This window comes from Lycorma delicatula, chromosome 11 (genome assembly GCF_047948215.1).
Source record: "Lycorma delicatula isolate Av1 chromosome 11, ASM4794821v1, whole genome shotgun sequence".
In the NCBI taxonomy this organism is placed as follows: Eukaryota; Metazoa; Arthropoda; class Insecta; order Hemiptera; family Fulgoridae; genus Lycorma; species Lycorma delicatula.
In genome coordinates this window covers 52,893,029-52,917,791 of record NC_134465.1, presented here as the reverse complement: position 1 = coordinate 52,917,791, position 24,763 = coordinate 52,893,029, and the positions used below count along the sequence as shown (strand labels likewise).

Below are 24,763 nucleotides of genomic sequence, written 5' to 3'. Positions count from 1 at the left end.
TGAGTGGTGTTTGTACAGGGTGATTTTTTTAGTTCTGTTACCCAATTTTTAATGTCTGAAAATTTTTTTCTGAATGAATTAGATTCATTTGAAACACTACGCTGTATAATTTTAAACAATTATGTTCTGGATTTCACACATCATTTTATAAGGCTTCAGAATCAAGACTTAAAGACAGGCTCTTTTTTGTGATTTATCTAAATAAAACCCTCTTCAATAGTATGTAAAAATCTATAAAGGTAATCAAAAAACAAATTAAACATGCAAGATTTCTATCTCTAATTTATTAAATTCAGAATGTTTCATTGTTATTTATTATTCGAACTCTAATGTATGTAATAATATATAATTGAATAGTAGTAAATTATTTTATTATAACATTGAAGATTTCAGGCACAATCTGAAGATTTTTTTTTTAGTCCATCATTCTTTTATATCTGAGCAATACTATTATTTTAATTTTTTCAGGGCGTTCCTACACATGATGCTGATGGTAAAGAGTTGAGCAAGGGACAGTATAAAAAATTACAGAAACAGTGGCAACTACAAGAGAAAAAATATACAGAATATTTACAATCCATTTCTAATCAAAATGGTACTTCATAATATTTTTTTTTTCTTTGTAGGAGAGATAAAAAACATTTTGATTGTAAATAGTTTTTGTATTAATTTAATGTATTTTTTAAAGTCTTTTGTAATAGTTTTAATGTATTAATTTATTTATTAGTATACGAATTAATCAACAACATACTTTTAAAGTGTTTCAATAGTATTATAATTGAAACAGTAAGCATTTTATGGATCCCAAGTTGATTGTTTAATATTTTTTTTTTACTTTTAACTGATGAATTGAAGCACAACTTGGGTTATGAAATTTAAGACTACTTTTTGTATTTAATTATTAACTAACCTTATATTAGTTGATCTCTCACTTGTAAAATTATATGTATTTCATGAGCCACAAATTTATAAATTGGAATTTTAGTTGCATATCACCTTTTCTGTTTCACATAAACTACTAGCTTGGCTTTCTGATTATAATTACTGACTGTGTTTTAGATATTGTGGAAATTAGTTATGCTGTTCGTTTATCTATCATTATAAATTAATGTTATGATAGTTTGTTATAAAAAAATCAGCAGGACAAGATCATTTATTTTAACTGGCAGTGGATTTTTTTATTGAATTGGAAGCAATGAATAGTGATAAATTAATTTAGTTAGCGTAATTATTTTATTTTGTTCATATAAGTGATTTTTCATGAAGTATTTATTAGTATATTAACTATGTATTTTATATGGTTTTTGTGTTTTTATTAGTTTTTTTTTAATATTTTTTCTTGCGAGAAGTGTAATATGTTTAATTTTTTGTTGATAATTCATAAATTATCTAGTATTTTATTGAGAAAATTTTCTAAATTTGTTAGTTTATCTTTAAAAAGTTTCTTTTGCTTTAAAAAATGATTTATTTATATTCATGTTTTCAGTGCCATTCATTTTATTGTAACTTTTTTCATGTAAGTAAATAAGTTACAGAATTGTATCATCCAATTTTAAACTTCAATTTTTATAAAAATTGTAATCATTACATCAAAATTTTCTGTTGTACTTTATTATCATTAGATGTTAATAATTTCATTATAGATCTGATTTAGATTAATATTTAGTTTTACAGTGAATTAGTCTGACTTATGTATTTATTTATTTATTTAACGTATACTGTTTTGTTTTGATTATTATTTATACTTGTTGCTTGAATTAAGATAAGAATATATCTTTTTGTGATTTAATTATAATATTTATATTAATTTAAACTTTTGTTGAAATTTATGAACTGTATTGTTCGCGTGTGTATTAATAATATGGGACTGTATTTTTTTTATAATCCGTAACGCATTTGAATATATTGTGTAAATTAAGTATGGTAATTTCTTCTTAATAATCTTTTAATATTTTTTTATTATTAATAAACCTTTTTACACACTTGCAAAAATAATATGCAATATCCTAAAAAATGTATTAATTTAGTTAATATTAATTTTTATGTTGTATATAGTTTTTTTTAGGGAAGTGATGAATCCCTTCTCAAAACATGTTTGTAAACTCCGTACTAGGAGGTACCGATTATTACTTATTGTCAGTTTATAAGTTGTTACATAAAATTATGTTCTTATTTCACTTATCCAGCAGTGACTATTAAAAAAATACTAAAAATTGTAGTTATGGTAATAACTGTGTAACATAATGAAAAAATATTGGCAGAATTACTTTTAGTGTAAAAAATACATAATTTATTACACTTAATATTTGTAACTTTTACAAAAAAGTGAATAAACAGACTTTATAATTTATAGATCTTTATAAATACATCTTATCTCTTTTCACGACCTAATGAAAATCTAATTCATCAAATGTTTATTAAAAGTAAATACAGTGAAAAGAAAATGTATGACAAATTAATCATAAAAGCCACAACCAAAGTAATATTAGTTTTATTAGTTTTTTCCCCCAGTAAAATAAGACTTTTGGGGAGAGAAATATTTGTTAGTTCCCTGGTCTGGTACCTCATAAAAATACCTGTGTGCCGTATAAAAATACCGTAAAGAAAAACACTACATCAATATGAGTTTTACTTCTGGAGTACAAGAATAGATTTACTTTTTTTTATTACTATTATTACAGTTAAATCCTTTATTTAAGTTGCCTTCATGGTAGTGAATAATGATGTATTACTTCTGTATTTTGTATTTATTTAATGTACTTAAAAATTAGAGTGACTAATGAAAATGTTTAAATTAAAATAATGAAAATGAGTATTAAGTTTTTTTTTTCAAAAATTTTGACAAAAAGTTTATTAGAGTAACTAATTCATTTAAATTAATCATCTGTATATAGAATAAAAATAAATAAAAACATGCACCCACCTCTGCTTTTAATAAAAATTTTTGTTTTTCACACTATGCTAAAATTGCAGTTTTAAAGTAAAATATATCCATGTCTTAAATTCAAAATTGTCATTTTTAACTGAAATTGTAAAAACATTTACTGTTTTATATAAAAAAAATTATGGATTTCAAAATTCAGCCATTTAATAAAAAAATAATAGTAAAAATTAATTTTTGTTTTAAATGTTAATTATTAATTTTATTTTTCTTTGTAGCCTCGATCAGAGGATCACCTTTTTCTTTCCTCTTTTTGTAACTTATTCTTTTAATGAGTGCCAAGGGAATTGGTTTTCATAGCCATGGTATATTTTGATGCTGGCACCTTCTAGTACCTGGCAGGACAAACATTTATTAGGTGAACAGCCTTCTGCTTTGTCTGTAAAACTGTTTTGAGGACTGTTTTTGTCACACAAAAATTTAAACTTTTAACTATATCGCCATAATTGAGTAAAGCCGTCTTCTCATTAAATCTAATCAATTAAAGATATGGCTTGGTACAGATTAACTTTTGATAATCAGGACTTAACTGTATTCGTTATTATATGTTCAGTATTTTAATGTTAACTTATTATTTATTAATTTATTTAGATTTTGTATGTATTATAGGTTAATTTAATTGTTTTGCATAATGTTTTGAATATTTTTTTGTAATTTATTTCAAAATATAGTTATTAAAATATTTCTAGAAAATTACTTTTTACCAATTTCTAAAACTGCTTTTTACCACTGTCTTGGTCAATATATATACATTTTGTTAAAAGATTATTTTATTAAAAAATTTTTTTTTGTAATTTTTAAATGTATTTCATTGTCTGGTTTTGGTTTGATATCTTCTTTAATTCTTAGCAATAAATTATTTTCTGATTATTTGTTCTTAATTATTTTGTTTTGTATTTTCTTTAATTAGTTATAAGATCTTAATTTTGACATGATGGACAATAGTTTATTGACATAGTTTATATCGAAGTTATGATCTCCGTTTTACAGCAGCCTTACGTTGACCATTTTATGTAATTTCAATATTACTTCAATTTTCAGTGTTTCAACTTTATGAAAATTCATTGAATTGCACCTATCATCAGAATGCAACTATTCTATTACAGTTTATTTTCATTATTTTATTTTTCTCCTACTTTTGCTTTGCTATAAGCATGTAAGTGTGTATAAAAAAAGTGTTTTCAGATGTTATGATAAGTGATGAAAATTTCTTAAAATGTTACTTTCACAGATAATTTTTTTATGACGATTCTTGAATAAATGGCATAAATACTGAATCTGAAATTCAGAGCAAACAGGATAATTGTCAGAGATTCTCTGAAAATATAGTTTGATCTAAAATCAAGAGAAATATTATAACGTGATTTTTCTTTGCAAGAAAACTATCATGGCTAAATTATCTAAATGAGCATCAGCTAATGCTTTTCCATAAATTAAGTCATTTTTTAAACCCTGAGTGCTGATGTACTGTGACTGGTGTAAAAACGTGCTACAATTCTTCAGATGTACAGAAAACTTAAGTTTTCTTCTAGATATGCTCTTGTAAATGCAGTTGCGCTTCTTATTTGCACTTTTAAATCTCTGGTATAGAAACAAAGATTTATTCTATAGAGCATGTACAATACAGATGTATCAAAAACAACATCAATTTGAAAATAATAATTATTCTCAGTATAAATTGAGATTTTTTTTATTCTACATTAAAATTATTTCATGCTTTTGATGTGTTGATTTGGAATAAATAAAATTAAAAGTCACTGAAATTGATTAATGAAAATAAAATTATTTTATTTAAATGCTGTAAATTAATAAAAAAAAAAGTTGGCAACTTTATGCAATGTCATATTGTAAGAGGTTCTTTTGTAATTACCTCTAAAATGTCCTTTGGAAGAAAAAATTACAATATTTTGAAAGCAGGTTGTTTAACCATTTTTAAAGTAATATCAAAGATTGGTTATGCTTCCCAATTTTATTTGGGAAAAATAAAAATGGTTGTTTTTTAACCCTTCCCAAGCTACATGGCATAAAGGTATTACACATATTTTTTTCAAGCTAAATCCTGAATGCTGTATTTTTTTAGTGAAAATCAACTTACATCATGAGTGTTGATAAAAAAATAAAGAAAAAATTAGATTAATTTTTAATAAATAAAAATTAAAGCACCACTTGTAAAAACTTACTTCACAAGATAGCAAAGCATACTAGAACACCCACAAAATGAAATATAAATTTTCCAAATAACCTAAATGTGCATTAGTACAGTCAAAATACCTTTTTTATTGCTGTTGAAACTTTTATTGCTGTTATAACAATCGATTGTATTATAAGGTAAGAAATACTTTAGCTGACCTATATTAGTGATTTAAGAAAGCACAATTTACTATATGAAGTATACTGTGGAAATGCTTGTATATCAGTACATAGCTCGTTCAGCACAGAACACAGTTGTAGTTATAACCATAACTTGCTGAACAAATCTGCATTTGCTGATAGCTCGGGAAGGAAAGCATATATAGTATTTTTATAGTTTTATAGATGTTAATAATGCTCCTATTAAACTTTACAATAATACTCCAATCCAAATTAATTCATGACAGCAATTTATAATAAAAGAAACTAAGTAAAATTTTTTATAATCATAAAAGCATAAACCTGTAGCTAAATAAGTAGGAATATCCATGAGGGTTCAATAATTAGAGGCAAATGGCAACATGGAAAAACTATTTAATGAGTCTACTGAAACTAGTGTGACATTCAAGTTAGCATCCCTAACATAGAAAATATCAGCTGTATGAAAACAAATTCCCTATTTCAAATTGTTGGCTCTGAAATATGTACTGTGAAAGAATAAGCATCAAGTGTACTGTAGTAAAAGATTTACTTTCTGAAGGTACAAAATTGGCCAAAATTCATAAGCAGATGACAAAACAGTACAGTAAAGTGGTGGTGCATTAGTCAAGCAAATTTTATACATGGATCGTGAAGTTAAATCAGGCAGAACACTGGTCTTCTGATTTGCAACAGAAGACCAGTGGAAAGTTTCAACCACTTTTTTTATATCACATTAATGATATCATATTCATGAGAACAAGAGCATAAAAATCTTGGAAATTGCTAAACTTTGTAGTGTATCGACACTGAGCATTACATTATCTACGATAAGCTGAATTAACTCAAAAGTGTTGAAAATGGGGTTCTAAGAAAGACCCAAATCAGACATCTGCATTCACATTTGTATGGAACTTGAAAAGCGGTTTTTAACAGCAGTTACTGCGTGTTCAGATTTCATAGGTAACTTGACAAGTGATGAAACTTGGATTCATCATTCTGAGCTACAATGTAAATGTTAAAGAGTATGGAATGGAAACGTCAGAATTCATCTGCCATAAAAAATAATTCGGGTATTTTGGAACCATAAAGGCCCAATTTGTTATGTTTTAAAAGATTTTTTTTGTTCTATCTTCAACAGTTTTTACGTGGCATCAAGTTCAGCAACAATGAGTAGGTCAAGAATGGCTCAGAACCAAAGGAGAGAAATTACTTACTACTGGAATAAAAATAAGAAAGTTCACAGGAAGATGGTATAAATTCCTAAATGTATTCGGAGATTGTGTTGAAAAGTTACTTTCATTGTCATTGAATAAATAATAATTTTTGTAATTGTTCATTTCTAATTTTTAATGATTCTCATATAATATCACCAACTAAAAGTAAATATCTATTAAAGCTTTTTTTTTTATAAGAGTTATTACAGGTTAAAAATATAGTGAACATATCTTATAATAATTACAACATTATATTAACTGCAATATGTTTATTGGTCTTTTTTTTACAATCTTATAATTAATACAGAATAATAAATATTGAAATAATCTATTTCTCATAACAAAACAAATATAAAACTAACACTGGAACAAATATATAAATAACAATTTCATGTATAAATAACAATAATCTATGAATTGACTTCAATAATTCATGAGTACCTAGAACGTAAAAGTTAAGGAAATTAATTAATTAAGAAAATCAAATGATGACTCGTCAAACTGTTGAGGCTGCTGTGGATTTGGCATGCCTTGCTGTGTTCGCGACATTTGTTGAGGATTCATGCTTAATACTTGTTGACGGTATTGAGGTTGTTGCTGAAAAATAAACATCCAATCAGCAACAATTACAGTAATTGACTTTGCAAGTAATGTATTAGGAATAATTTTTTTTTTAAATATTGAAAAAATATGATGGATAAATACCCGATCATTAAAATATAATAAACATGAAGTCTCTCATCTTGATAAATTAAAACCAAAATAAATCCAAACCAAAATTCTTCACATATTTTATGTTATTGAGGAAATTGTAATCAGAAGAAATGGAGCAGAGGTCTCAGGAAGTTCTTTTACATTTAGGAACAGGAAATTTGGATCGAACCAACTGGGAAATAAAAAACATATTATAAGCAACAGAACATAAATAAAAATATTTATTTTAACGATATGAGTTGAGATTTAAATTGAGGGGACTACAGTAATCCCCTCAATTTACTCAGATTAAAGTTATTTGATTTTTTTTTTTTTTTAACATAAAACATCAACTTAACATAACTAATTATTGTTAGATCAAATAAAGTTATTTATTCAACATATTATTACTTCAGTCATACTGTTATTTTTATCATTCCAAACAAATGGAAAAAGCGTATGGTGATCAGTTCATTTTGTCTGATCTCAAGGTCTCTCCTATACAAAATTTTCATGGATACAAAAAAAAAAATGTATGCCGGAACGATTTCTCAACTGAAAAAGTCAAGAAACGTGAATGGGAACAGCCTTCCCTAGATATTTCTTAAACATTAAAAAAAAACTGTCATTAAATTCACCAGTAAAAATCAATTCAAGAAAATACATTGTAATGGTGCTGAAACATGGAGGTCAAACAGTATATATTGATCAATAAAATGGCATCATTTACGAGTACCTTCAAAACTAAAGAAAACATTTTCAAAAAACCAGAAAGGGATCTTAAATCATCAATTTCATGGTAAGGGGAAAATAATTATATACTGTTGTGAATTTAAGACCAAATTAGATGGCTATTGTAAAATTAGATCTTTTTTTACAACTCGACAATAACAAAACCATGCTGTGATACATGCTACTTTAAAAAATTTTCTGCTATGTGGAGCATCCTTCATACAGTCCTTATCTGGCACCAAATTAAATTTTTAGGCACCAGCCATTTTTGGAGGTGATCATTTTGAAATTAGAAAAACTGGCAAAGTATTTTTGAAATTAGAAAAAACTGGCAAAGTATTGCATGACTTTACTGGCCATCAATAATACAAATTAAAACGATTAAAATCAAAAAACGGAATACTTATTTTTTTGAGGTGGGAAATAAACTTTAAGGGAAATTTTTCTAAAAATATTCATACATAAGATATGCTTAATTAAACTTAAATCTAACATGTCCTTCAATAAAAACTAAAATAAAAAAAGCAAACTAACTAAAAATGCAAATTTTGTTTGAAAAACAAAATTTGCATTTACATCTGGGGTCTGTAATTTGAAAAATATTTAAATCGATAGATTGAGCAAAAGAGCAAGAACCATATATTTCAATTTTAAGAAGTGGGGCTGATTTTTTTGAAAAATCTTTTTGGATTATTAATATATGCATTGTAGGCAACAATTTTTTTCTTTACAAAAGAAAGGTAAATAAATCTCTAAAATGTCTATTAATATTTTATTCCTAAAATGCCTCTGAAAAAAATTGAAATTTGTTTTTTGGAATATCCCCTACCGCTAAACAAATTTTTGAAAAAATTTGGTCAATCCTGAAATATAAGGCCAAAAAAAATCCGACATACTTACATATGCACAAACATTATATGTATGTATATATATATATATCAAATAACAAAATAATCACCAAAAACAGTAACAGAACCTAAAATAACTACTACCAAAAGTCGACTTCACAGGATCCCGCATCATCAGTCTGTACAAAATTACATCACACAAAACCATAAAACAAATAAATAAAAACTTAAAAATTTTGAAAATATAAACCCTAACAACTACAAAACTTGAACAACATAATTCAATGCCAACTGGAATGATAAAGCTTAATAAACATATATGCTTGGTAAGCTTAACGTATATATGAATATTTTTAGAAAATTTTTCAAAGTTTAATCGCCACCTCTAAAAAAATATGTATTATGTTTTTGGCTCTAATTCTTTTAATTTTTATTATTCCAGTTGGCATTGTGTTATGTTGTTCAAGTTTTGCTCATGTTTGTTCAAATTTTTTTGTTTTCGTTTGATGTAATTTTGTACCAACTGATGATGCAGGATCCTGCAAAAGTTGATTTTTGGTATTATTTTTTTAGGTTCTGTTACTGTATTTGATGTTTATTTTGTTGTTATTTGAGGTTAACTGACACAGTGGTCAGTATCTTGATGAATTATTTGAATTTTCACAATTACAGATATATAATTGGTTTTTTTTATCTACATGACCTAGTGGACCCCAAAATGTAATTTGGAAAAACCTGATATCCCAATTTTGACATGATCACCATACCCTTTAATACAACTATTCTAGCTTCATTAGTGGATAAGTAACAATAATGAAACAAAATTAGTTAATATTTAAATGATGACTATAAATACTACTATTAGTATATTAAGACTATAAATACAGAATATTTAAACAATTTTTTGTAAGCAATTATTTTTATTTTTGAAATACTCATACAATAAATTCATAAACAAAATGCATATTTTTATATTACAAAATATACAAATGATACATTAGAAGGACATACATTTGAAAATACTTCAGGTATATCAACAGTAATTTTGTTGAAGTATCAAAGATAATTCAGTTTTTCATCTTCTATGTTACCCCTTCAACATAACATCATACTGTTTATTTATGTTTGATTTACTTATGGCACCTTTTTTTTACATTAGCATCAATCAATCAACCAAACATTAAAAAAATGTATTTGTAAATGATGCAGTATTGTGTAGTTTCATTGTGAAGTTGTCAATTTTTGTGTTTATTCATTCATTATTTCACTGGTGTTCTAATTATGCCCTTATAATCTTTATACATATTTTTAACTTTATTGTAAATAATAATTTTTTTACAGATGTTCCGAACGTAAAGTTAAATTCTCTGAAGGATATATTTTTGATAGTAATTCCCTGGTTTTGTAAAAATAGTTTGAAATACAAAGTACAACAACTTCGAAATCTCTGGAAAGTAACATTAAATCTAATTTTCCAGCTTATAAAATTAATGTTCGTAGTTTTCTTAAAGCAACACTTATTAACTACATTAATCTATTTAAAATATGCAATAAAAGTTACAAGTTACGTACCCTCTAAATCACATCTTCAGGTTAAATGGAAATTGAAATAAATATAAGATTTTTGTTTAATAATTTAATCAGAAGGTGAAAGAAATTTAAATAAGTAATTTTAAACTTTTTTTCTTAATAATTTTTAAGTTTTTAATCTGCTTTTTAAATTTAATAAGTCACTTTTTTAACATTTTTTAATTAAACATTTTCTTTTCTTAAGAAAATTGAAAATAAATTTTATACTCATTTACTATTTAATAATACTTTGGAGTAAGTTTAACAATATTTTTCAAAAACAAGTCATGATAAATTAAATGAAACATCACACTTAACAGTCATTATTATCGTATTACATATATCTGAAAATATTTTTTCAGGTTTATAATTTTTTTTTTTTTTAACTTTCAGGTTGGACATAATAAAAGTGTCCAACCAGCACTCATTTTAATTTCACAACCCATACTAATCTTTTTTGTTTTTTCTGATAAATTTAATTATTTTAATTTCCTAGAAATATATAAAATCTTATTTAAAAATTTTTCTTTATAGAAAATTTCTCTTGAAGCTGGTTTAACACTTAATAAGATACTCATCTTTCTTTTAATAGCAGAAAATTTTAATTGCTCTCATCACTTATCATTTAAATTACATAAGTGGTCTGAAAAAATATTTTGAATGAGTATTCCAATAATGATTTTCTCAGTAAAATACATCATTAGCTTTACATTATTTCATTTATAGTCAGTAATAGTCCAAATTATTATCGTCATAGTGACACCATTAAGGATTATATGCAGCATAAAAAGCTTGAAATATGCATGAAAAGTGTCAAAATACACAACTTTAAATAATAAAAAAAATTATAATTTTTAATTTTTTTATTTCACAATTGGTTACTTTTGTAAACGCAACTAATCAGGTATTGTTCCAAAGTCTTCAATTCAAAATATTTTTATAAGTGGAAAAAGATCGCTCCACATCCACTGAGGTAACTGGGCAGTATTTGGATCTGGATGCTATGTTAGCACTTATTGTTTCTGATAAAAGTTCACCCGTCTATTAATAAAACTATCAATTTTACCCAAAGGATCAAAGCCTGGGTTATTGTTCAAAATGTTTCCAAATTTTTCTTTAAGATTAAATGGAAATACCTCTGACAATGCGGTGTTCATTTGGCAGATTTTATTCATTAACTGAATAGATTCAGTCAATGCCAAACCTTGGGTTTCAAGCTTTTTATTATTCACAGATATGTGGGAAAAATGAGTGCTAATCATAGCTATGTTTTTTTTTTATTCTAGAATCGTTAAATGCTTCCTTGGACTGACAAACTGCCAAAGCCTCTGCACTACCGAAGTCATTTACTACACCCTTTGATGGTCTCAAATGTTCATTGCAAAACAGCACAGCTTCAATCTATGTTCCCCATTGAGTTACCACTGGTTCGGGAGGTAAAGGCACATTTGGCAGTTTTTCTTTATATGCCTTATTGCGAGCAGATGTCTTTGTTGATGAAATCAGTTTATTTACATTCCCAAATGCGGATCATACTTCTTCAGCGAGTCGATGCACTCCATGAGCAAAGCAGATCACATGAATCAAATTGGGATAAAATATTTGGACAACTTTGGCTGCCTTGATCATATAGGGGGCAGCACCTGAGAGAAATATAAACACTCTTTCATCTGCAGAAGATTCAGGAAATATTTGTTTAATACTCTGAATCACAAATCTGGTAATCGTAGAATGATTTGTCTTTTCAAGGTGTTTGCAAGCCACCAAATATGAAGAAGAGGGCTCTAGTTTTAATGGACCAATAATTAAGTTCGCAATGTAATGGCCACTACTGACGGTAGTTTTGTCAGCTGAAATCCCAATAATCATGACAAAACTGATTAACATTCGTATATTGTTATATTTACTTATTATCAAATAATAAGTAAATATATAATAAAGAATAAACCTTGAACTTTCTGATAACAAACTTAACTAATAAAACTTAGTGCTCCTACCATTTTTTTATCGAGTAGAACTGATAAGTCATTCATCTTCAATGTAATGTTAGTGTCCTCTTCCGTAGTTGACAGAAAACGCTCTGAAGGTGTGATAATCTTTAAAATCTTTTCCAATGGAACCCATCTTTGATTACCCCTCAATGAATTCTTGAATGAAGTACTAGGAGTCTGTGGATGGGAAAAGTGTATTCGATATTCCTCTTCATTATCATGTATTTTGACTTCAATGATTTTGCCTAACCACCACTTGCCATCGTACACGCAGCAAACACAATTTTTATATTTTGGCTTTGATAAACCTATAAAGCAATCAGAAACACTAATCTCCTTGTATACTGAAACTAACGTAAATATTTCTGATTCAGAGGTCGCCCGGACTTTCAGAATACATTTCTGACTTGTTGGAAACATAATTGATAGGTTCTTGTTTCTGGGACTGCTCTGATAACAAGAACTAAGGTATTCTTCAGTCTCTTGAACATCTTTATTACAGCAGAAAATAAACATTATATTTTTAATATTGTCTTTGCAATAATTGTACGATTCAGAAGGTGTAACAATTTGATTGCTGACTGTCTTTTGAAGGCTTGTTTTAGTCACACTTCCACCAATACTATTCACATGGTCATGGTCCTTTTCCATGCTATGAGGCAAAACAAAATGCCATTCAGCTGCAATTTCAAAATCTTCTTGATGAATTTATGAAATTTATTTTATTTTTATACTGGGCTGAAGAGCAATCAGAAAAGTAAAAAAATTGTTTAACTTGTGGCTTCAGTTTTTACTTTATTTATAACTTGCTTTTGGAAGCAGAAGAACGATGTAGTATTGTGCTTCAAGTAGTCACTATTCACACAGAAGCTTTGGCTTTGTAATTTTCCTTCTTTATTTAAAATATATAAGAAATGGATGTACTGTGGCATAAGTTTTTGACCACTGATTGGACTTCTTCCTGTATCACAAAAGGAAAATTTTGAAAGAAGTCTCCCATTACAATACATTCACCCTCCAACAAGTTTTCCTTTTTAATGTTGGAGAAATTAGCTTGTTTCTTTGCTTGGTAATAAACTAAATTTTTTCCTGGGTTGATGTAATTTTATTTTAATGATTAATTCTTCATATTCCCTACCTAAACCAGCATAATTTTGTGGTACTGAACTGGTTTCTTCTGTAGAAATATTTAAATCAAACGAATTGTTTAATTTACTAGTAACTGACTCAGCTATTTTTGGAACTTTATTTTTTAAGATTGGTTTCTTTGCGCTGCTCGATTATTTTTAAACCATAACTGAGGAAATGCCAAATGCTAAACAAGCTTTATTCACGCACTCGACTATAACACATTGAGGCTCAAACATATCTTGACATTACAGTTCGCTTTCTGTATCTTGTGGTTTTTGTATTTTGTTTAATCATTTTGAACACAGTGTTCTGCCTGGAATTAATTTTAAATTTGGACTGCTTATTGAAATTGTCAAAGATATTTCTCGAAGAGATTTCTTAACCTGTTTAGTATGGCAGCTAAATGGGTCAGAGCAACTTTTCATATTAATATGAAAATATTTATCTAAATATTCAGTTTTATGAAAAGTACAGATATTTTTTGTTTCAGTACATTCACCTCTTAAAGATATCAATGTTATTTGCTTTTCAGTAAACTCTAAAATATTGTGGAATACTGAAGATCTATTGTAAATCAATTTGTGACATACTGCTTCAGTGTGAATGCCAATTGAACACTCCATAATCCGTTTTTACAAAATCAAAGGGTTCTTACAATAACAATACAATTGGAATAAATTATAAAACTACCAATTGCACCTCACTTTGTATTACTCCACTTCTCTACAGCTAAAATAAAAAATTCTCTATTTAATAAAATTAAAAATAAAAGATATCGCATAAAAGAGAAGTTCACTACTAATAAAATTATTTTATAAACACGTGTACATAACCACAACATTAACACTTACAATAACATAACTTATCACACTGAAATTAAAACAGTAATTGAGCCTTCTAAAATTTTTACATTCCGGATTACGCAAACATTCATGTCCATGCATGTTTATTCACTTTCATGTTTAAACATGAATTTGTGTGTACAAGTCATACTTTAAATAACAAACTTTCTAGAATATAAGCTATCTCATTATAAACATACCAAAATATTTTGTATAGTAGGCCTACATTATTTTCTGAAAAAATACATGCTGTGAACTTTTTGGATACACTGTTCACGGTTGGAAGGAACAGTGTTTTTAGTGGTTTCGATACTTGTCAACCGCTTCAGATTGCCCATGGTCTGATTTTCTATGATTGCCATGACAGAGAACAAAGTTATGTCCACACTTAAGAGGAAATGTCCGAGATGGCAGAAGAAAGGCATGCTTCTTCTTCAAGACAACGCTCAACCTCATATAGCATAACTGATGGTGCTATATGACACTATTGGCAAAGTGGGTTGGGAGCTCCTACCTTATCTTCCTTACAGCCCTGATCTTTCCCTTTCAGATTTTTATCTGCTTGGTCCGATGAAAGAAACTTTACATGGCATCAAGCTCAACGACAACAAAGAGGTAAAGAAAAAACTATAAAACTGGCTTCGATATTAAGGTAAAGAATATTTTTCTGAGGGGATAAGAAAAATCATAAAAAGAAGGGACAAGTGCAGAGAAGTTGGTGGGAATTGCATGGAAAATCAGATAAAAATAATTGTAATTATTTAAAAAACCATTTCTGCTGTACAGCTATTTGTCTGTTTAATTATTTTATGACCCTCATATTTAATTTATTATATTACCCATTTATCAAGATTATTGCATGTAGAAATCTAATTTAAACTTAAAAATTAATACAAAAGCGCTACCCAGCTTTGGCTGTGGAAAAGGATGAACTAATGCAAAAACAAAAAAATTCTACCTTGTTTACAGTGCATTTACAATCCTTCAGCAGGCATACTGATGTACATGTCTTTAGTAGTGTCTTTGTTCGTATAATTTTCATCCTTGTCAAACAGATAATTATTGGAAACTGTACTTGAAACACTGGAGATTGGTATCTCTTGAACTTTTGAGAATATCAATTATTTATAATATCACAATGTTGGCACATACACATCATAAATAAAAATCAGTGCATGAAGTTGAATTTTTTTTAGAAAAAATCCACAATTCACTTCCGAAAATAACAGTATAAAAAAAGAAATTAATTTATTGTAAGCAGATTCTTCAAGTATTTATTATTATTATCTTTGCTTTTTATTTTCCATAGTTATGGAAGCTCTCTATACAAATTGAAAAACTCGGTCCCAAACTCTTTACTCCACCAATGTGAATCCATTTTTCACTCAAGTGACTTCATAGAAGTCACCTGAGTGAAAAGTGTGTGTTTTTTTTTTTTATTTGCTGAAAATCTTAATATGCAATACTAATGATGGTATTAATCAAAATTTTGCCTGCAATTAACTGTTTCCATTACATATGCAGCTTGAGCACGTAGCTGAGCTAAGTGCATCTCCTCCTTACTCAAATGGATAGGCAGAATGAGAAATAATTTTGGGATAAATAGAAGAAAATTTGATGAATTTGTTTCATCAAATTGGTCAGAAGGAAAGATTGTCTTCTGTAAATAATCATAGAGGGTAAAATGGAAGGAAGGAGGAAAAAGGATCAAGATGCTTACAAACATTACGAAGGGAAGAAGCTATTAGCAAATTAATAGAAAATACTCGAAGATGAAGATATTCAATTAAAATCTGTTGACAGATTCATTCATAAAAAAATAAAAGGTCAGATATTTTTTGAGCAGAGCTCATATACAGATAACTGCTAGAGAATTAAACTGTCTGTAACAATGTTATATTAAACAAGGCAATTAATAAATTCCATTCAAAGTGTTAAAATGTGCTAACTTCCTAAAATTTACTTCTAACAGGTAATAGTAACTTGCTAATCACTCTAACGTCCATCTAAATATTTCATATGATACCTTACTCGTGAAAATTTTAATTAGATTCAATATTAATGTTTAAAATTATAATAAAAATGCATTCAAAAAAATACATGCCTGTTGTAAGAGATGCCGTAATCCTGGATTATTAGAAATACCAGGTCTCATCATACGCTGTTGTTGAGGAGCAGTTGGGCCACCAACTGTCGGTTGTGCCGTTCCTGGTCCACCTTGCCCTTGCTGTGCCATACCTCTTTGCTGTTGTATTTGCTGAAGTTGCGCCCTCAATTGTTTTTGTTGCTCTTGCTGTAACATATTAAAGTAATGCTATCCTTATTATCGCCCCTTTGACATAAAATAAATGCTATAATTTATTAACCTTAAAAGCTTACTTTAATTTGAACTATTATATCAACTTTTAACCCTTTCAAGACATTGGTGCAATAGAATCAGCGGTGACATCATACTAAAACTACCGCGGTACAATGATGTTTATTTGCTACAAATAACATTTTAGAAAATATTCTTGTTTCATAATACCCCTGAATTTCAATATTTTTTCTCTAACAAAAATTTACTTTAATTCCAGGAAATAAAAACCAATTTTTTTTTAAAGATTATTTGTGAATTATTCACCAGTAATCATTTAACTGACCCAAGGCATACCGTTTAATTAAAGTAAATGTCATCATTTTTTTAATTAAGTTTGTGAAAATCAAAAAACATATTTTGTTTTCATTTCCTTTTTTTATGATGGATTTTCATCAAGTAAGGACTTCATCTTTGGATTAACATATGCTTTACATGAAATTTATATTAGTATTTTTTATAATTTTTCTTTACTACTCAATTCAGTGCAAGTTAAAATTGATTTTGTTTTATAACACTTCATTTATATGTTTATAAATAACTGAAAAATATTATTAACTTTATAATAATGCAACACTGATTTAAAATATAGTAATTGTATTTTTTAGCCAATTTTTAATATTCATTTTTTAGTTTTTTTTTAAACATAATTACAGATATTTTAGAAATGATATTTTTAGACAGTTTTAGTTTACAATTTTAATTTAGAAATGAATTCATTAACAATACTTTGATTGCGGAATTAGCAGTTGCGGTTATTTACTGTAATTCAAAAGTTATGTTTTACATTATGTTTTAAATAAGTTTTCTTTTATATTTTATATTACATTATACTATTTTAAGAAATTAACTTTTTTATAAATAATTATTATCATAATTTATTTATAAATATATGAAATGCAGTTCAAGAAGATTTATATTCTGACATTTTTTTCTAAATGAAAATTCAAATCACAATAAAAAACAGAATTAAAAATAACATTCGTTATAATACAAGTCTTAACTACTTTTTTATCTACCAAAAAGAAGCTAAAAAAATATGGCAAAAATTACCTCATTTTTACATACTGTATTTAATAGCACACATTAAGAGTTGGGGAATAAAAAGTTTACAGGACTAAGGAAAACTTGAAGAGATATTATTTAAAAGTTAACACTCGAATTGTGAATCAAATAGCCTAAGGGCAATAGACAAAAGGATCCAGACAACCAAAGTGGTTATAACATAGGTAGGTAATTAATCAGTTTCAAAGCATAAATAGTACATTACAATCTTTTCTTTTTGTGCCGGAAAATAGAAAGGAGGAAAAAAGAGAAACAAAGAAAGAGAAAAAAGTTTTTGAACCGAGTAAGTTAATATATTCTGCAGAATAGAAGGAGTAACAAGTTTGTTATTATTACAACATTATATATTTTATTAATGTATATTATTTTTTTTTTTATTTTTTTTTTTGTATATTAATTTTTATCACTCTTAACTAATAAAAATTAACAAATTTTATTTTACATTAACCAGTATGCCCAAATAAGTTATTAAAGCTTTGGGAAAATCAATGTACATAAATTAAACTGTGTAATATTTAATGAAATGAAATGAAATTTGTTATCCACCATAAGTATATTAACTTTGCTAATATTTTCTAAAATAAATCAACCAAAGAAATCATGGATTTTTCTAATGATCCCAACCTAAAACAAATCTACTTTTTATAGATACTTAACAATTTTTTACTAATTTGGACGAATATTAGAATATTTCTAAATATAACATTATACACATTGTCTAATAAACACAAACTATAAATCACATCAAAGACGCATCTAATCTGTAAAAACAGTTACTTAAATTTGTGTTCAAAAATGTATTATTTGGGCTAAAATTACAAAACAAGATGCATATAAAGAATGCTACTGGTAAACCATTCATAGTACTATTTCAAACTTATAAAGCAAATTGAATTACTATAAAACTAATATTGGAAGATGTCCAACAGAGGATTGGTGTGGGAAATTTATAGTCGGATAATACAAAACAAAGAAATACTAACTGGGCATTTCACGAGGTGATTGGAATAAATTGTAGGAAATTCAGAGCAGAGATTCATATAAGAAACAAACCCTATCCAACACAGGAGAAATCTCTTGCTATTAATATACTAGTCAGTATAAATAATTAATAGTACACAAAAATTAGCAAATGAAATTAAACCTATTTAAGTTTTAGCTTTTTGGTATTTGGAATAGATGATTTGTTATATTATTTTTATATGTTAACTTATAATTAAACAAAAAACAGCATGATACAATTCGTTTATAAACCTGTTATCATGTTTCAAAATTGGCTCTTTACATCAGTCAGAAGAAATGTAAAATGTGATTTTTTTTATACACCGATACATTTATCACTCTGTTTGTTCTTGCGTATCACTACGAAGTAAACATGAAAATATTGTAAATTGAAACATTTAAAAAATATTTTTTCATGTATTGAAATGCTAAAGTTGTGCAGTATAATCTAAATTTAAATTAAGAAAAAACTTTACTTGCTGTACTAATCGCATAACGGTGATTTAAACAGAATCACTATACACTGCTATCAGCACATTACATTAACTGAAAATAAAAATCACAGCGAATGTAATTTGCTGATATATATTACCTCCATCTGTGCTTTGTATTGTACCTCTTGCTGCTGAGCCACTTCTAAAGTCTGTTGCAGCTGTTGTATCTTCATATGACTGATAATCTATTACAGAAAAACAATCGATTAGAAAATTGATAAATTATTTTATTTTACAACTCCTTTTTTATCCAATTCAGTCATGCTGAGCCTTAACATTTAATGATTTCATAGAAAAAAAAGTTTAATTAAAACCACCAGACAAGAAATAAAAGGATAATATGATGCCCCTCAATTAATTTTAATTCTAATTTCATGATGAGATGCTAATGCTATCTTGACCAAAATTAGCAAACATAAATGAAAACGTACATGTAATTACAATATGTTATGTATATACACAGAAAAAACAACAAATTAACTTCAATTGAAAATAATTAATCAATTAAGTCAACAAAACTGATCTAATAAGTCAATAAAACTGGTTTAGAATAATTTCAGTTTCATTCCACCAGATGATAACAGTATAAAGTCTTAATATAACAACAAGATTCTAAAACTATTTCAATTTAGAGATGTAGTATTTGATGAAAACATGATTTCATTGGGCGATTTATTTTAGAAAATATTAGCAAGCTAATATACTTATGTAACATTAACATATTCAAATTTCACTTCATTAACCTGCTAATACCCGAATTAATTTTTTCTAATACTTTTACTTTTTTATTATAAATATCCTTCCATTATGTTATTTTCACTACAAAAATAGTCTTTATATTATTTACTGAGGCCATATGTAAAAACAGCGTGAAAATTCAGCGGGTGCCACTTGGCATCACTAGGCACTTACACTGCTTTGCTGGACATGAGCTACAGTTGCTGTATGGCACCGCTAGGCATTCTCATTATCTGTTTCGAATCAAGTATGCAACTCTTTCATCATGTGGATTTTTATTCCCAGTATCTATATTTTCCTGGCAATATATTGTTGCCAGACAATTAGTATACCAAGAAATACTTTTATTTCTTCCTTAGTGATGAAAGGATTTGTGAAAAGGGTGTAACGATTAGTCTCAGATACATTTAGGACAACTTCAAAAAATAATTTGAAAATATCACTTGGAGACATTTCATGATATTTCATATAATTATTTTGCGGAAAAACTATACTGTGCCCTGATATGTCATTGTTTGTCCACATTCTTGAAACAATTTTTTTTTGTTTTTAACATGATGGTGCTTTAGGCCTACTAGGAAGACAGGATATTGAAGTAATACTTCCACCATTATTATAAATTGAACAAGAAGGGGTCTCTGAATCATTACTGTTGACTAATAGATATGTTATCAAGTTTAAAGTCAATAGACTCATCGGCTCCAATTGTCTGCGAATCAGAAAAACTACTTCAGCTCCAATGAATACCTTACGTTTGCTCAAGTTATTTATCAGTCCTCCGTCATCCTCATCAGCTAAATCTTCATCTGAATGTACTGCTGGACCAGGTGGTTCAATAAATATAGATTCAACAGGAGGAATAAGAACTTTATCTTCTTTTATTATCAATATTTTACTCATGTTCAGAGGCCTAAAAACCACCATTGTGAATCGATTTCATACATACTATTTTTTTGCAGAAAAAAGCTAATAATAAAAAAGTTATTTTGTGAATAATCTAGGAAAGGTTTTCCCAGATATTTTAGAATGGTGATGTTATGCAGAAATATTCGAAAATTCACTTTACTGAATGTATCGCTATAATATTTTTCTCTCTGTTATTAGACATAGCTATGATAACAATATCTAATTAACGTTCTTATCTATGACAATTGAAAAATATAAAAGAGCATTTGAAATAAATGTCTAAAAATAATAAAAAAAAGAGAAATATTAAAATAACTAACAAGATCAACATTGGCTAAGTTAGCAGTGTAGGCCCATACCAGTGCCACTTGGCACCTGCTATGTTTAGTTACAGTTAATAAAATAAAAACCTTGATTATTGCCAAACTAAAATGTAATATGATTTTTAGCATCACTTACCAAGGTAAAAACATTTGACAGAAAAAAATTATAATAAGTGACAAAGAAATTTCAGTACTTACCTTGATGGATTTTGCATTATAACCAAAGTACAACATGAAGTCATCAAAACGAAACATACAGTCATACTAGTATTCAAAACAGTAATAATTGTACTGTCTGTTAATAACCTTACAAAGAATTAAAATGGTATTTTCCTAACAGCACCTCTGAAATTAAGAGAACAAATTTACAGAACAAAGAATTGCAGGTGCTGTTGGCACCCCTAGCTGTTAACTGGTTAAATAACACACAGTTTAATTTTTGCATATTGATTTCCCTCAAGCTTTAATAGCTTATTTGGGGATATTAGTTAATATATAACATTTCCTTACTACTGTCTGACAGTATTCAATTCTTTTTTCTTTTGAATAAATAACAACAATATTATTACACACTAGTAAATAGCAATAGCACAAACTTATATACTTTAAAGATAACTTTGATGATAAATGGGAACTGTTTACAGATTACAGTAATGTGGCTTTGGCCACAGACACTTAACATACACTGCTACTAATTGAAAGGAGCAAAGTTTTACAAAACCATCAAGTTGTAAAGAAAATTTACTCAGGTGGTTTTAATTAAACTTTATTTACATAAATTATCCACCAATAAAAATGTTTTAAACTAGTCACAACACAATCCAAAGATAAATTATTTACTATAACATTTAATACAAAACATAATTAATAAAATCAAAAACAATGACAAAGGAAAACAAACTTAGTTACATAAATAGAAATATGAATAATGAAGGGAATGAATGGAGCTTATTATAAAACTGAATAGCAATAATCTCAATGAGAATGGTCAAGGAATTAAATCAAAGATAGACATAACTGGAATGTGTAGAGAAAGAAAAATTGAACAGGCAGGACATATAACCACAACAAGCTATTAAATATGAACTAGATTCTGGTAGAGCAGGTAAGTTATGGCAAACCGTGAAAAGATGAAATGGAAGGAAAAACAATAATATGCTAAAAATACCTAGGACAAAAAAGAATGGAAGTTCTTCATTAAGAGAGACCACGTTACATATGAGATCAATATAACAGGCCGAAGGAGAGGTCATCATAACTACATTAACACAACAGTTATCTGCCTTATTATCTAAAATACTGAACTTCAATATTTCATGACCTTTGTTAAACATACATAGTATACCTACATAAGCGCACTCCGACTTTCTTGTCTCTCCACAAAAAAAATTATCAATTCATTGAACACTTATGAAGTATGAACCTAAATATTCCATTTTCGTTCATTTGACTTCGAAATAATATCACACATTTTTAGTAACATTTTGTTAATATGAAATAAATTACAGTCAATCAATAAGGCTGTGAAAATGAGAAGTATTAATATATGAAAAAAATTTTAAGTAGAGAAGATACAAGTGTATTATGCTTATTTTCAAAATCTTTTAATTTTTTAATTTACATTATTTTTTTAATTAGCATAAATATAACATTAATGCTTTTTTATATTTTCATTCCTACGAAATAACTATTGAACAATTGTTTCATTGGCTAAATAACTAAGTACTTCTGGGGATGTACAAAGATTTCCTTAATCGTTCAGAACAAATTTTTTGTAAACATTTTGCAGTTAACATGCTACTCTACTTTACATATTCATAATGCTATATACTTTTATTATTCATAACGGATTTTATTCAGCAGAATGGTAAAAAAATGCATTCAGACCATATATGCTGATAGCAACACTAAGCATGATAAGGAATCCAGAACACTAAGCATGTTAAGGAATCTACAACAGGAAAAATAACAAAGACAATGTAGAATTACCACCCAATAAAGTTGGATAATATTAACTAGCCAATGCAAACCCTTTTCCATAAGATAGATCCACCCACACCGTCTGTCACATATCAGCCCGTATCAAGGGGTCCTACAAAATATAGAACATCGTTATAATGGGCTTACTAATCAAAATATATATCTCATGGTATTGGTCTTCTTTGAAGTTATTCATTTTTCTAATTTACTTATTTTTCTTTATTCCATTTCCTGCTTTCCTTGATGAAAACATGACTTGTAAGGTGGAATGTTATGCGAACAAGCAGAAATTCCAATGATTCTGTTTTTCTCATGAAGAATATCACAAAAGGCTCCTCGTAGCTGTAATTAGATTGAATTTCCAAACTCAACTTTACATCATAAAATACATCAGCAATCATTAAAAGAATAAATGATGTAAGAGAGCAAATAAACAATACCTCAAGCTGGTTTTTATACTGAAGTTCTTGAGCCTGCGCCTGTTCTAATGTCTGTCTTAAATGATGTATCTTAGCAAGATTCTCTTGTCTAGCGGCTTCTATACCAAAACCTGGTGGCCGCTGACCCATCAATCCTGCAGGTGCACCACCCTGGCCAGCAGCCACAGCCGCTACCGCTGCAGCAGCAGCCGCTGCTGCTCTTGCCTGATCGGCTGCTGTTCCCTAAAATAAAAAAATAAGATTATTAAAACAAGTAAAACTTTTTGTAATTATTATTACAGTATAGATTGAAGTGGTTTGTTTACCTCAGTATCTGTTGTACCATCTGTCAGTATCAGTTGTTTACCTCAGTATCTGACCATACATTACATCAGTCAACCAAAACCTTTTATAAAAGATTTTGATCCGAAAAAATTTCCAAGAAATATTCTTACAGTGAAATTTGGTCAGTGATACAAACAATGACATACAACTATTCTTTACAGAACAGTGCTGTACTGTGTTATTTCATGAACACAGTTTAATTTACATCTAGTTTTATCTTTGAAATCAAAGATTGGCTTCTGAGAATCACAAATTACAGCTTTTTATAACGTAGAGCTCAATTATTTACTCTTAGGTTTACCATTTTATTTGTGTAACACAGTATTGTCTAGTTCTGTCAAACATATTGAAAGTATCATTTAGTACTATATTAATCTATTGTTATCCAAAAGGTTGGAACTGTCATCTAGAAGTACTCTTTAGTACTATTATTTTATAATTTTATTACATTTATCTATAATTTTACAATGTTACTGAATCAAAAGAAGAAAAACTTAGGCATAAGTTCATTTAAAATGTGTGGTAAAAGAAAAATTTTGTCACTAATAATAATGATAACCCACAAAAACCAAATAACAAAAAAAACAATCTACATATATAAATATTAATTTCTAATATAAATTTTCTTTATTATTCGAATCCTGTGATAAATTTTAAAAATACATGAATTTTCAAAATTTCATTGCATGCTACCAAAATATACACAAATATTAAATAAAATAGAATCACTATAATTACAATAAACAAAAGGAAAATCAAATTTAAGTTTGAGAATAACATTAAGATTTTATAAACACGGTTATGTATATTTTTAAACAATTTCTTAAATAGAAAGAAAATTTA

General features: G+C 27.6%; 2 protein-coding genes across 10 annotated transcripts in view; one reads left to right on the top strand and one right to left on the bottom strand.

Annotated features, from left to right (window-relative positions):
* CysRS (cysteine--tRNA ligase, cytoplasmic) overlaps positions 1–3,822 on the top strand; it is a 61,172-nt gene extending 57,350 nt beyond the window's left edge. For all 5 annotated transcript variants that reach the window (XM_075379262.1, XM_075379260.1, XM_075379261.1 and 2 more), the window contains exon 13: positions 469–3,822. In XM_075379262.1, the coding sequence (XP_075235377.1) occupies positions 469–606 (138 nt within the window). In that variant the 3' untranslated portion in view covers positions 607–3,822. The remainder of the gene's footprint in view (positions 1–468) is intronic.
* Positions 3,823–6,741: 2,919 nt separating this feature from the next.
* The window catches only part of MED25 (Mediator complex subunit 25), a 62,670-nt gene continuing 44,648 nt past the window's right edge, over positions 6,742–24,763 (bottom strand). For 3 of the 5 annotated variants that reach the window (XM_075378292.1, XM_075378293.1, XM_075378296.1), the window contains 4 exons: positions 23,597–23,818; positions 19,308–19,394; positions 16,397–16,585; positions 6,742–7,083 (listed from right to left, as the gene is read on the bottom strand). In XM_075378292.1, coding sequence (XP_075234407.1) covers positions 6,955–7,083; positions 16,397–16,585; positions 19,308–19,394; positions 23,597–23,818 — 627 coding nt within the window. In that variant the 3' untranslated portion in view covers positions 6,742–6,954. The remainder of the gene's footprint in view (positions 7,084–16,396; positions 16,586–19,307; positions 19,395–23,596; positions 23,819–24,763) is intronic. The other 2 variants (XM_075378294.1, XM_075378295.1) reach the window with 2 other exon arrangements.